Source organism: Piliocolobus tephrosceles, chromosome 2 (genome assembly GCF_002776525.5).
Source record: "Piliocolobus tephrosceles isolate RC106 chromosome 2, ASM277652v3, whole genome shotgun sequence".
Taxonomy (NCBI): Eukaryota; Metazoa; Chordata; class Mammalia; order Primates; family Cercopithecidae; genus Piliocolobus; species Piliocolobus tephrosceles.
This window is the reverse complement of record NC_045435.1, coordinates 6145684-6160358: the sequence shown is the minus strand read 5'-3', so window position 1 is coordinate 6160358 and position 14675 is coordinate 6145684. Positions and strand designations below refer to the sequence as shown.

General features: G+C 42.9%; 1 protein-coding gene across 1 annotated transcript; it reads left to right on the top strand.

Moving 5' to 3' along the window:
- The first annotated feature begins 2676 nt into the window (after positions 1-2676).
- On the top strand, positions 2677-7415 carry TRMT10C (tRNA methyltransferase 10C, mitochondrial RNase P subunit). The gene is made up of 2 exons (XM_023212279.1): positions 2677-2844; positions 5721-7415. Exon 2 carries the CDS (start codon positions 5751-5753, stop codon positions 7005-7007), a length of 1257 nt encoding a protein of 418 aa, XP_023068047.1. The 5' UTR covers positions 2677-2844; positions 5721-5750; the 3' UTR covers positions 7008-7415.
- The last annotated feature ends 7260 nt before the right edge of the window (positions 7416-14675 follow it).

Here is a 14675-nt window from a genome sequence, read left to right as displayed (position 1 = left end):
AGGTTCAAGCAATTCTCCTGCCTCAGCCTCCCAAGTAGCTGGGACTACAGGCATGCACCACCATGCTCAGTTAATATTTGTATTTTTATTAGAGATGGAGTTTCACCGTGTTGGCCAAGATTGTCTCAATCTCCTGACCTCGTGAACCGCCCACCTCGGCCTCTGAAAGTACTGGGATTACAGGCGTGAGCCACCACACTCAGCCGCATCTGCTCCATTTTACATTCTTACCAGCAATATACAAGGTTCCAATTTCTACACGTCTTGGCCAACATTTAACTTTTTTGGCTTTTTTTCTCTTTAGAGACAGGAGAAACACAGACTTGCTTTGTCACCCACACAGTGCAGTGGTGCAATCATAGCTCACTGCAGCCTCAACCTCCCGGGCTCAAGTGGTCCTCCTGCCTCAGCCTCCCAAGTATCTGGGATGACAGGCACACACCACTACACTTGGCTATTTTTTTATTTTTAGTAGAGATGGGATCCTGCTCTGTTGCCCAGGTTGATCTTGAACTCCTGGACTCAGTGATCCTCCCACCTCAGCCTCCCAAAACACTAGGATTACAGGCATAAGCCACCATGCCCAGCCTTATTGTGGTTTTTATTTGCATTTCCATAATCATGTTGAACATCTCTTTATGTGATTACTCGGCATTTTTATATCTTCATTGGAGAAATGTCTGCTCAAGTTCTTTGATCACTTTGAATTGAGTTGTTTAGGTTTCTTTTGTTGTCGAGTTCTAGTTCTTTACATATTCTGCATTTTTTGTTGTCATTGTTTTGTTTTTTGAGATGGAATCTCACCCTGTCATGCCCAGGCTGGCGTGCAGTGGCGCAATCTAGGCTCACTGCCACCTCTGCCTCCTGGGTTCAAGCAATTCTCCTGCCTCAGCCTCCCAAGTAGCTGGGATTATAGGCGCCTGCCACCATGCCCAGCTAATTTTTTGTATTTTTAGTAGAGATGGGGTTTCACCATGTTGGACAGTCTGGTCTCAAACTCCTGACCTCAGGTGATCCGCCCACCTTGGCCTTCCAAAGTGCTGGGATTACAGGCGTGAGCCATCATGCACAGCCATATTCTGGATATTAATCCCTTAACAGATACATGATTTGCAACTATTTTCTCCCATTCTGTGGATTGCCTTTTTATTCTGTTAACAGTGCCCTTCTATGTACAAAAGTATTTCTTCTTCTTTTTTTTTTCTTTCTTGAGACAGAGTCTCGCTCTGTTGCCAGGCTGGAGTGCAGTCACACAATCTCGGCTCACTGCAACCTCTGCCTCCCAGGTTCAAGCAATTCTCCTGCCTCAGCCTCCTGAGTAGCTGGAACTACAGGCACACACCACCATGCCCAGCTAATTTTTGCATTTTTAGTAGAGACATGGTTTCACCATGTTGGCCAGGATGATCTCGATCTCTTGACGTCATGATCTGCCTGCCTCGGCCTCCCAAAGTGCTGGGATTACAGACATGAGCCACCGCGCCCAGCCCAAAAGTATTTCAATTTTATGAAGCCCAATTTGTATATTTTTTATGTTGCCTATGATTTTGTTGTCATACTTATGAAATCTACCAAATCCAATGTCATGAAGATTTTCCTCTATGTTTAATTCTGTTTTATACTTTTCACTACACTATTATATTTAAGTATTTGACTCCTTTTGAATTAGTTTTTATATATGGTGTTATATATATATAACACACCACTCTTCCCATGTGTATATCCAGTTTTCCCAGCACCAACTGTCGAAAAGATTGACCTTTCCCCAGTAATGGTCTTGTACCATATGTTTTTAAGATGACAGCTAAACCAAAATAATTGAAAACATAAAAACACTGTGCTAGCTAAACAAAATATGTGGAGGCTGGATTTTGGCCCAAAGGCCACCAATTTACAACAGTGTTTTAACTTCATTTCACATTAATTTTCCAAATGAACTAGGAGGAGAGAGAAACTTACCGTGGCTTACCATGTTCCAAGCATAGTGACAGGTACTGGTGATAAACTGGTCAAAAAGATTAAGAGTTTAAAGTCCTAGCGTCAGGGAGTTTGAAGCCGAATAAGAAGATTTGTGAAAAAAAAAAAAAAAACATTATTTTAGTACTTTGTCAGCAAATGTTTATAAATACGGAGCCCAAGCAGAGAGTCGGTTGAGAACAGGATTAGAAACAGTTTTTGTTTTGCTTTTTGAGAGGGAGTCTCACTCTGTTGTCCAGCCTGGAGTGCAGTGGCCCGATCTCGGCTCACCGCAACCTCCGCCTCCCGGGTTCAAGTGATTCTCCTGCCTCAGCCTCCTGAGTAGCTGGGACTACAGGCGCGCGACACCACACCTGGCTAATTTCTGTGTTTTAAGTAGAGATGGGATTTCACTATGTTGGCCAGGCTGGTCTCGAACTCCTGACCTCAAGTGATCCGCCCGCCTCAGCCTCCCAAACCGCTAGGATTACAGGCGTGAGCCACCTGGCAGGCCGAAAGACAGTTTTTAGGATAAATGGAGGAAAACACAACACAACACAACATAACACAACACAGGTACAAGTCCATGACAACTAAGAGCGTAGTCTGCAAGTACCCAATTGCCTACTGACAGCTGTCTCGTCTACGGCGCTTCTTTCGGCCGGGAAAGCGTTCTTTGAGTGCTGTGACATAAAAAAGCAGCGCCGGAAGGGAGAGGGCGGAACTTCCGCCTGAGCCCCGGCGACCAATTTGGTCTACCGTGTGGAATGTTGGGTAAGCTGCGTGCTGGCTTCGGCGCGGGTCACTGGGCGTCCATACGGCGGAGTCCTTCGTCCTCTAGGGTTCCTGCACTTGGCGCCAGCTGGAACCACTATCTTTGCACTCCTGGTAAGCGAGTTTCTTCTTTCTCCTAATATGTGTGTTGGGGGTGGGAGGACGCCGGAGACGTTCCAAGACGCACTTAGTGGAGCGTATGCGCTCGGAAGGCCCAGAGGTAAGAGGAAGCCCAGTGATTAATAAACTATAACTAGTACAGTACCTTAAACAAAATCAGGGAGTTTGAAGCCGAATAAGATTTGTGGGGGAAAAAAACACTTTATTTTAGTACTTTCTCAGCAAATGTTTGTAAATACGGAGCCCAAGCAGAGAGTCGGTTGAGAACAGGATTAGAAACAGTTTTTGTTTTGCTTTTTGAGACGGAGTCTCCCTCTGTTGTCCAGCCTGGAGTGCAGTGGCGCGATCTTGGCTCACCGCAACCGAGTGGTTCCTGAAACGATGTCCTTGATTGCTTTTTACAATTGGGGTTTTCATTTCTGTGGTATTCTAAGTCTTTACCAGTTACAAGAATAAAACTTTTAAAACTCTTTCTGAAATCAATGTTTATTAGACTGGGGCTGCGGACTCCAGTTTAAATATTTCGGGGATTTTAAAGTAAATTGTTTTCTCTTTAAAGGGAGGCTGAGCCGGGCGCGGTGGCTCGCGCCTGTAATCCCAGCACTTTGGGAGGCCGAGGCGGGCGGATCAGGAGGTCAGGAGATCCGAGACCATCCTGGCTAACACAGTGAAACCCCGTCTCTACTAAAAATACAAAAGAATTAGCCAGGCGTGGTGGGCGCCTGTAGTCCCAGCTACTTGGGAAGCTGAGGCAGGAGAATGGCGTGAGCCCGGGAGGCGGAGCTTACAATGACTCAAGATCGCGCCACTGCACTCCAGCCTGGGCGACAGAGCGATACTCCTTCTCAAAAAAAATAATAAAGGGAGGCTGAACTATTTTTCTTTCTTTTAATGTAAGAAGTATCGATCAAGGATATTAGGAAAATATTTGCGTGATTACTGTGAGCCAAATACTGTCAAGCATTGGATTCAATGTTAACATTATAGACAAAGTCCTTGTCCTCATGGACGCTAGTCAGTCCTTACCATCTAGAGAGGCAAATAGATAACCAGTCAATTACAGTACAGTGTTAGACGTACTGTCGTAGGCACAAGAGTGCTGTGAAAACTAATGGTGGAATACTAAAGTGTGAGGTGAAGAGTAGCTAGAGATGCTGATGCTGCTGACCTGGCCGCAATAGGCTTAGAAATATATGTTGGGAACAATACCAATGGATAGCAATATCCCTTGAAACAGAACACTGAAGGAGGACCAGATTGTGAAGCAAAGCTAGAGGGGTTATTTTGATTTGTTGCATTTGAGGTGTTTTTTGTTTGTTTTTGTTTGAGACAGTCTTACTCTGTCGCCCAGACTGGAGTGCAGTGGTACAATCTCGGCTCACTGCAACTTGCGCCCCCCCCCCACCCCCCCACCCTCCGTGTTCAAGCAGTTCTTCTACTTCAGCCTCACGAGTGGCTGGGATTACAGGCGTGCACCACCACACCTGGCTAATTTTTGTAATTTTAGTAGAGATGGGGTTTCACCATGTTGGTCAGGCTGGTCTCAAACTCCTGGCCTCAAGCAATCTTCCTCCTTGGCCTTCCAAAGTGCTGGGATTACAGGAGTAAGCCACCGCACCCAGCCTGCATTTGAGGTGTCTTTCTGATGAATGGTCATTGAAGCCACAGAAGTAAGTCACATCTCACAAGGGAAATATATAGATTGAAAAAAAGAATAGGATAGAATGCAGAGTTATATCCACCTTTAAGGGAGGGGCATCTGGACATCAGTGCACAGGTCAGAGAGCAGGAAACCTGTGCAAGGTCATTAAATGAAGCCAAGGGAAGAAGGAATTCTTCAAGTGTTTTATTTGCATTTCGTAAAAAATTTGAATTCCCTTTATTTCTTTTCCTTCAAATTTGAGACTAGTTTTACATCTGAAGCACCTTCAATATCTCATGGACATCCAGGCCTTTAGGATAAAATTGTGGAGCTTTTTATACATTTGTCCCAATCTTGGACATTTTCTTTGTTAAAAACATTATTTGCTGCAAAATAAAGCCTGAACTGGGGAAGAGTTTGTTGCTATTTTTTGATCAGTAGATCTCGGTATATTTCTGTAATGAGGGCATTGGTACAGCAGTTCCTAAGTGCTTTTTACCTTTTGCCATTCTCAGTTGCTTTCATGTCCTTTGTCTTTGTTGCTTTTGTGAAGGATCTTGTGTTTGGTTCTGTATCTGGGCTTAGTGTAGAATGGAGGAGAATGTAGCATCATGATGTCAGCTGCCTTGGTGATACATAAATTTGTTGCCCAGTAACATTGATTATCTGGGCCCCTAGATAAAAATCTAAAAAGGAAAGTTATCCTTTTAGCTAAAGCAATAGTGAAATTCATGTCTAAAATAAGAGTCTCACTCTGTCACCCAGGTTGGAGTGCAGTGGCACAATCTTGGCTCACTGCAACTTCCACCTCCCGGGTTCAAGCAGTTCTCCTGCCTCTACCTCCCAAGAAGCTGGGATTACAGGTGTCTGCCACCATACCTGGCTAATTTTTGTATTTTTGGTAGAGATGAGGTTTCTCACCATGTTGGCCAGGCTAGGCTTGAACTGCTGATCTCAGGTGATCCCCGACCTTGGCCTCCCAAAGTGCTGGGATTACAGGCATGAGCCACTGCACCCGGCCAAGAACCCAACTAAGTTTTAAACTTTTTACTCAATGAGTGATCACAGGCTCTAGGCCACAGGAGTCTAGAAAAAAAAAATTGGTACAAAGATTTGACCTTGTGTTTCAAAAATTGATTTTATTTTGGTATTTCAGATTTATACTTGCACAATTAGTTGATAAGTTTTAAAAATCTTAATTTTTAATTGCATTTTTCTTCTTTTACAGAAGTTATCTTACATATCTGCTTTCCTCAAAATGAGTGTTTGTGTCAATTTCTTCAGACCTTTCACCAGGTTTTTGGTGCCATTTACCCTTCATAGGAAGAGAAATAATTTATATTCAACAATTTTGCAGAGGTACATATCTTCCAAAATACCAGCTGTTACTTATCCTAATAATGAGAGTACACCCCCTTCTGAAAAGCTAGAATTGGATAAGTGGAAAACTACCATGAAATCTAGTGTGCAAGAAGAATGTGTTTCAACAATCTCAAGCAGTAAGAATGAAGATCCTCTAGCTGCCACCAGAGAGTTCATTGAGATGTGGAGATTGCTTGGCAAAGAAGTACCAGAACACATCACTGAAGAAGAGCTCAAAACCATTATGGAATGTGTTTCTAAAACAGCAAAAAAAAAATATTTAAAATATTTATATGTGAAGGAAAAACAGAAAAAAGCTAAGCAAATAAAAAAGGAAATGAAAGCAGCAGCAAGGGAAGAAGCAAAAAATGTCAAGCTGCTGGAAACCACTGAGGAAGATAAACAGCAAAACTTTCTATTTTTACGACTTTGGGATAGGAGTATAAACATTGCAATGAGCTGGAAGGGTGCCCAGGCCATGCAGTTTGGACAACCTTTGGTTTTTGACATGGCTTATGAAAATTATATGAAACCAAAAGAATTGCAATATACTATTTCCCAGCTTTTAGAAAGTGAAGGATGGAACAGAAGAAATGTTGATCCTTTCCATATTTATTTCTGCAATCTAAAAACAGATGGTGCTTATCACAGAGAGTTGGTTAAACGGTATGAAGAAAAATGGGACAAATTGCTTTTAACAGCAACAGAAAAGTCTCATGTAGATTTATTTCCTAAGGACAGTATTATCTATTTAACTGCAGATTCTCCCAATGTTATGACTACTTTCAGGCATGACAAAGTTTATATAATTGGGTCTTTTGTTGATAAGAAGATGCAGCCAGGCACATCCCTAGCCAAGGCAAAACGGCTGAACCTGGCAACTGAATGCCTTCCATTAGATAAATATTTACAATGGGATACTGGTAACAAAAATCTCACCTTAGATCAAATGATGCGTATTTTGTTATGTCTGAAAAACACTGGTAATTGGGAAGAGGCTCTGAAATTTGTTCCCAAGAGAAAACATACTGGTTTTCTGGAGATTTCTCAGCATTCTCAAGAGTTTATCGACAGATTGAAGAAGGCAAAGACTTTTAATTCATTTTCAAAAGGTTCTCTAAATGTGTGTGCACAGAAGAAGTGGCTCAAATGAGAACATTTCATGGCCTACAAAGTAAATGGGTTGGAAATACAGTTCTGTTAATATATTTCTTCCCAAATAATTCATTTTTCTCTTCTAAAGGTAGTCTTTCCCAACTGACTGCAGGATTGTGTCTTTTCCCAATTAAATATCTGCAGAACTTTGGAATTATACTTTTACTGTAAAAAGATAATAAGTAAGAAGAATTGTCCAAGATTGTTGAACAGAATCATCTTTAAATTATCCCAACTAAATAGTTGTACCATTGGTAGACTTTTTTATGGAGGTTCCTAGAGGGTGGTACCCTGCGGAGGGCTTGGAAGCTCTGCACCCCTTCCCCAATACCTTTCCCTGTGCATCTCTTCATCTGTATGTTTTGTAGTGTCTTTTATAGTAAACTAGTAAATGTGTTTGCTTCAATTGTATGAGCCACTCAAGCAGATTAATCAAGAGAAGGAGTTGGTACTCCAACTTGAAGCCAGTCAGTCAGAAGTTCTGTAGGCCCAGATTTGCAACTTGTGCTGGGGTGGGAGGAGGGAGCAGTTTCGGGGACTGGGCCCTCAACCTGTGGGCTCTGACACTATCTCCAGGTAGATAGTATCTGAATTGAATTACAGAACACCCGGCTGGTGTTCAGTGCAGAACTGATTGCTTGTGTGTTGATGAGAAATTCCCCCACATTTGGTCACAGAAGTCTTCTGTCTGTGTTGCTTATTGAGGGAGAAAATAGGAAAAAGGACTTTTGAGTTTGTGGGGGTTTTCCATACAACTATGAAAAACGGGTTCACAGATAAAACTGATTTCTTGTCCTCTTACGGAAAAAGGGATTTATGCCTGGTGCACTGGCTCACTCCTGTAATCCCAGCACTTTGGGAGGCCATCGCAGGCTGATCACTTGAGCCCAGGAGTTTGATACCAGCATCGGCAACATGGTGAAACCCCATCTCTAAAAAAAATACAAAAATTAGCCAGGTGTGGTGGTGTGTGCATGTAGTCCCTGCTACTTGGAAGGCTGAGGTAGGAGGATCACTTGAGCCTGGGAGGTGGAAGTTGCAGTGAACCAACATTGCAGCACTGTGCTATAGCCTGGGCAACAGAGTGAGACCCTGTCTCAGAAACCAAAAATAACATTTTTGAAAACATGGGAAATAGGAATGACACAGGCAACTATTCCTAATTTCTGAATTGGAAATTAGCATAAGTGTCCAATGCATTTCTTTTTTTTGTTTTTTGTGATGGAGCCTCACCTTGTAACCCAGTCTGGAGTGCAGTGGTGTGATCATGGCTCGCTGCAGCCACAATCTCCTGGGCTCAAGCGAGCCTCCTGCCTCAGTTTCCCAAGTAGCTGGAATTTTAGAACCCTGAATGATGCCCTGTTGCAGGGTTGCATTTGCTAGAAGAGAACGCCATTTCTTCATACAAATACTGTCCGTCTTTAGGCCATGTGCTTAAAAGATTGCATCCACTAAGGAGGTATTCCTTTCCTAATTTGCCCAAAGACAGACAAGGTGACATCTCCACAGAATTCAAGTGAGAGTAAGCTATGAAGATATGAGGGAAGGGAATTCCAAGCAAAAGGAACAAGTGTAAAAGCCCTTGAGAGAGGGTTCAAGGTCCAACAAGGAGGTTGGTGCGCCTGAAGCAAAAGGAGTAAAGAGCTGAAGATCAGGTCACAGGAGTAGCTAGATCTGTCAAGTAACGCATCTTAAGCCACCATAAGAACTGTCTTATTCACTGTTATATCCCTAGAGCCTGGTGCTTAAACATTTGAATAGATGAATCTGACTCATTCTCCACCTCCCACCCCCATGGTTTTGTACATTTATTCTATGTCAAAACGTTAACAGAAACTTTTCCTCCAGTCCAGATATAAATCTGAAATGGGTGATTTTTTTCCTCCCCCTCCTTGGATGATTTCTTTTCTTCCTCTTTCTCTGATTCTTGTCTTTTCTTGCCCACTTGCTACCACCACCCCATTTAGGGATCTTCATCTTGTCTTCATCTCTTCCCACCTGTCCCACCCCACCCCAAATTGGATTCAGTTTAAAATGATCACTTTGGCTGCTATGTTGAGAAGAGATTATAAGAGAGAGACCAGTTAGGAGGCTATTGCAGTAACAAAAGTGAGAGATAATAGGTAGGTAGTGAGATGCAGTCAGATCTGAATGTTTAGTCTGAAGGGGTTAAAGCTGGCATTAATGGATTGGATGGGAGAAAAATAAAATTTAGGGACGACTTCAAGATTGTTGACTTGGCCGGGCGCGGTGGCTCAAGCCTGTAATCCCAGCACTTTGGGAGGCCGAGACGGGCGGATCACGAGGTCAGGAGATCGAGACCATCCTGGCTAACATGGTGGAACCTCGTCTCTACTAAAAAATACAAAAAACTAGCCGGGCGAGGTAGCGGGTGCCTGTAGTCCCAGCTACTCGGGAGGCTGAGGCAGGAGAATGGTGTAAACTCGGGAGGCGGAGCTTGCAGTGAGCTGAGATCCGGCCACTGCACTCCAGCCCGGGCGACAGAGCAAGACTCCGTCTCAAAAAAAAAAAAGATTGTTGACTAGAGAAACTGGAAGGATTTGTTACTATTTACTGAAATGCAGAAGCTTTGAGGGGGCAGGTAATCCAAAGTTAACTTTGGGACATTTTACAGTTGCCTATTAGATGTCCAAGTGGAGATGTCAAGTGGTCAGTTGGATATATGAGCCTGGAGTTCAGAGACAAGGTCTGGCTAGAGATGTTAATAATGTAGTTAAATGCTCCAGACTAGTTGAGGCCATCTATGGAGTCTGTGTGGATAAAGATATCTGATGTCTGAGCCCTGAGGTACTCCAACATTTAGAGGTGTGGGAGATGAGAAGGAACGGGCAATAAGACTGAGGTAGAGCAACCAGTAAGAAACGAGAGAAAATGTCCTGGAGGCAAAATGAAAAAAAGTGTTTCATGCTGCAGATCAAGTAAGATGAAGTCTGAAAGCTGACCACTGAATGTAGGAATGAGGACATTGCTGATTATCTTGACAACAGCAATTTCAATGGAGGGTTGAAAAGAAAGCCAATTGGAGTAGGGTTAAAAGAGAGTGGACAAAGCCAGGTGCGGTGGGTCAGGCCTGTAATCCCAGCACTTTGGGAGGCCGAGGCTGGCAGATCACCTGAGGTCGGGAATTCAAGACCACCCTGACGAACATGGAGAAACACCATCTCTACTAAAAATACAAAAAAAAAAAAAAAAAAAACGGGCATAGCAGTGCATGCCTGTAATCCCAGCTATTTGGGAGGCTAAGGCAGGAGAATCGCTTGAACCTGGGAGATGGAAGTTGCGGTGAGCCAAGATCATGCCATTACACTCCAGCCTGGGCAACAAGAGCGAAACTCCGTCTCAAAAAAAATTAAAAAAAAAAAAAAAAAAAGAGAAAAGAAAAGTTTGAGCTAGTGAGTGTGGTGGTGTGTGCCTTTAGTCTCAGCTACTTGGTGGGCTGAGCCAGGCAGATCGTTTGAGCCTGTGATGTGGAGGTTGCAGTGAGCCATGATCATGTCATTGCATTCCAGGCTGGGTAACAGCAAGACCCTGTCTCAAAAGATAAAGAATGGACAGATATAGGAGACAGAGTATGAACAATCTTTTCAAAGAGTTTCTATATGAAGGGAAATAGGAATGAGGAGCTAGAGGAAGATACGAGATCAATAGAAGAGTCTTAATTAAGATGGGAGACATAAAAGCATGTATGTATGATGTTGGGAATGCCTCAATAGTAGAAAGAAAAATCGGATGGAACAAAAGTGATGTGTGTAAACAAGGACAGGCTCCACTTCATAAATTTTAGGGCCCTAGCCACTGAGTCAATTGAATCAGAAACTGGCAGTGGGGCCCAGCAATCTGTGTTTTAAAATGCCCTTCAGGTGACTCTGATGTACACTGAAATTGAGAATAGTCTAAGGACATGTAGTAGAATTATAAGGCTACATTAAGAACCTACTTAATGGCTTACGTCTGTAATCCCAGAATTTTGGGAGGCTGAGGCAGGAGGATCACTTGAGCCCAGGAGTTCAAGGCTGCAGTGAGCTATAAGCCACTGTACTCTAACCTGGGCAACAGAACGAGATCCTGTCTCAAAAAAAAAAAAAAACTATTTAAGGTTAGTGAAATCATGATTAGCCACTTTTCTTCTCCACTCTAATTTTTTTTTTGGTAGCTCTTGGCCTGAATTTCAAGTTCAGCTCCACTTCTTCCCTTTTCTGTGCCCAAATTCCCTCTTCCATAAAAATGGGAGTAATAGTAGCACTTAAGTCATAGGGTTGTAATGATTTAATGTACTTAATTTCATGTAGAATACCTACAACAATGCTTGGTGTATAGTAAGCTTGAATAAATGTTAGATATTACAGTTGTCACCTCACAAATTATACATCTAAATTAACATAACAATTGTTCATATTACCTTCCATGTCCAACTTTTTAAACCACTTTAATAGCTCATTAGAGGTTATAATCCATAGCTACTACTAAGCAAGCTCTCACTATGGCCGGGCAGCATATTAATAGATTTTACCTTTATTATCTCACTTAATGCCTTCAGTAACCCTATATGAATTATTCCATTTGTATAGTTATAACATATTCCATAACATTTTTATCCAGTCCAAACTCACAGAATTAGCAAAAGGCAGAGTTAGAATTTAAGTCCAGTTTTTGTGTGGTGCAAAACTAATGCTCTTTGCCTTGGACTACATTGCCTATTCATTATCAGAAAACAATACCTCAAAATTCAGTGCTTTGACATGCTGAACTAGAGAAGCAGCCACAAGATGTCTCTGATCTCCCCACCCAACCTCCCGCCTCTCAATCCTCTGCCTCCCCCAAAACACGGGATAAGACTGTTCTTTGAAGTTTCTTATCTACATAGAAACCAGACCCATCAAAGAACACAATTGCTTTCTATCTCCCTCCCTGAAATTTCATTAACCAGAAGAAATTAAAACATATCACAAAGCCAGACACAGTGGTGCACACATGTAGTCCCAGCTACTTGTGAGTCTCAGATGGAAGGATTCTTGAGGCCAGGAGTTTGAGGCTGTAGTGTGCTATCATCATGCCTGTGAATAGCCACCACACTCCAGCCTGCGCAACACAGTGAGACCTGGTCTCAAGAAAAAAACAAAACTCACATCACAGAGAAAGAGACTGAAAATTAACCACCACACTTAGAGCCCAAACTTTGCCTCAAACTTCTGTTTTTTGTTTTTGAGACAGGGTCTCACCCTATCACCCCGGTTGGAGTGCAGTGGCAAGATCTTGGCTCACTGCAGTCTTGCCTCCTGGGCTCAAGTGATCCTTGCATCTCAGCCTCCCTAGTAGCTGGGATTATGGGAGTGAGTCACTCACCCCGGCCTTCAAATTATTGTTGGTTCTCTAGTTTCATTTGGTTTACAAAGAGAATAATTTACAAGTGAATTTCTGCATTAATCTCCTAAAATCAGTTACTACTCCTCTAAAATTGCCTGTAGCCCCCCCACCTCTCCCCTGTGAAAAGTATTTAAGCTTCAACCATCTGACTCTTTTTTGAGTTTTCTTATTTTGTTGTATTGTTCCCCACGCTTATGCACATTAATTTGTTAGGCTTCTCTCTTGTTAACCTGTCTTTTGTTATAAGCATGTTGTCATGACTCTTGACGGGGAGGAAAGTGATCACCCCCTTTCCACGCCTTCATACTACACTACTTTTTCATTTCCTAACTCGTTTGTAGGAGGCTACTGAAGCTTGCATTAATTTCTTCAATAGATATTTATCCAGACTAGTATAATCCAGGTCCTGGGGAAACAGTGGCGAACAAGACAGGCACACCTCATGAAACTCATAGAACTGAAAGGTGAATGGATTACTATCTTCATCCTTTTTTTGTGTTGTTTTTTTCCCTTACATACGTAGTCCTGCACATCCTTAACTTCTGCAGTGTGGTATATGGGAACTGGATCCGCTCCTAAACAGGTATGTGACTTCTCCGAGCTTTATCTTCTTCACTTAAAAATTACAAGAATCGGCCGGGCGCGGTGGCTAATGCCTGTAATCCCAGCACTTAGGGAGGCTGAGGTGGGCGGATCACAGTCAGGAGATGGAGATCAGCCTGGCCAACATAGTGAAACACCTTCTCTACTAAAAATACAAACAGCCGGGTGTGGCAGCACACACCCGTTGTCCCAGCTACTCAGGAGGCTGAGGCAGGAGAATCGCTTGAACCCAGGAGGCGGAGGTTGCAGTGAGTCGAGACCATGCCATTGCACTCCAGCCTGGGTGACAGAGTGAGAGACTCCATCCCCCCCAGAAAAAATTACAAGCATCTATAAATATATAATCTCAAATAAAAATCTTCGCGTATACCTCCATTTTTAAAATGCTCTCTTTTCGCTGAGGAGGTGGAGGAGAGTCTCAAGGATTACCTTGAAAAGATCACAAGGAAAATGAAACAAACATGAATTAAGTACCTGTAAGATAGTTTCCTGGTTACTTTTACATACTTGATGATAAATGATGGCTCAGGGACTTCAACCTAGATCACAAAATCACCACACTGCCCTGCTTCTGTCATGGGAAACACATTTTGATACTTTCTTCATTCTTTCTCCACTCCCTGGACTTGAAGCCCGAGGTGTAATCCATCGGCAAATATTGAACACTTTTCATATATGAAACGCACAGTACAGTTTTTAAAAACTGGGTCTCTGTTGTCAAGAACTTTTGAGCCATTCACAGACAAGTTTAAAAACACACACACACAAACTGAGGGAAGTATGAAGTGACCAAATAATGGTATACAAAAATGATCTCATTTGAGCCCTATTACCACTCTTTGAGGAGGTACTAGCAAGTCTCTAGGTTACTCAAGCAGGAAAGGGCAAAACAGATTCAAATCCAAGTTGACTCCTAAGACTTTCTCTAACTATATATTGTAGAGCAAACCTAGAAATTCCAGTTCCCTAAGCAAGTAATAGACCCCATTTGGCTAGGAGAGCTGGATAAATACTGAGAAAGGGGGAAAATGAAGCCGAAAAGGTAGGCTAGGGCCTAATGTAACTCACGGACTTCATTCTGCAGACTGTAGGAATCCACTAAAGGTTTCTTAGTAAAGCAAAAATTACTGCAGTCTGAACTTGACATAGTAGTTTCTCAATTTGGTAGAAACACCCTGTAGAAAATGTAGCTTTACAGTTGGCTACCTGACTTGGACAAATTACTCTCTCTGGCCTCAACTCTCACAGCTAATTGAGACAATTCTATATTTGGACAATCGCGGTGATTAAACGAGTGTATGAAAGGCGTCTGAAGCTAGGGGGCGCTAGATAAACGCTGATTTCCCCTTTAAATAGGGAAAAAGAATGCGGGCTTTTTGTTTACATAGAGTTGGCAGGCATACGTTATCCAGCAAGGCCGAACGGAAGACCCTCTCAGCCTCAGCTGCAACCACACCTGGGTATGCAGAAACCTTCTAAGATCCCAGCGTTTCCAGGGAGATGCTCCATTTCCCCTCACTTCTCCGGACGTGTCGCTGGACCATGAAGACCTCACTACCCTCTAACAAAGTCCGTAGCCAGCACTCCACTTAGACCGCCCAACCATCCCAGCTCTTCCTTCCGAGGCGGCTACTCGATGACATCACAGCCACTTCCGTTTCCGAAGGGGGCCTCTTTT

What these genes read in the sequence shown, in the direction of transcription:
- TRMT10C (XM_023212279.1), top strand. Translation starts at nt 5,751, where the DNA reads ATGAGTGTTTGTGTCAATTTCTTCAGACCTTTCACCAGGTTTTTGGTG.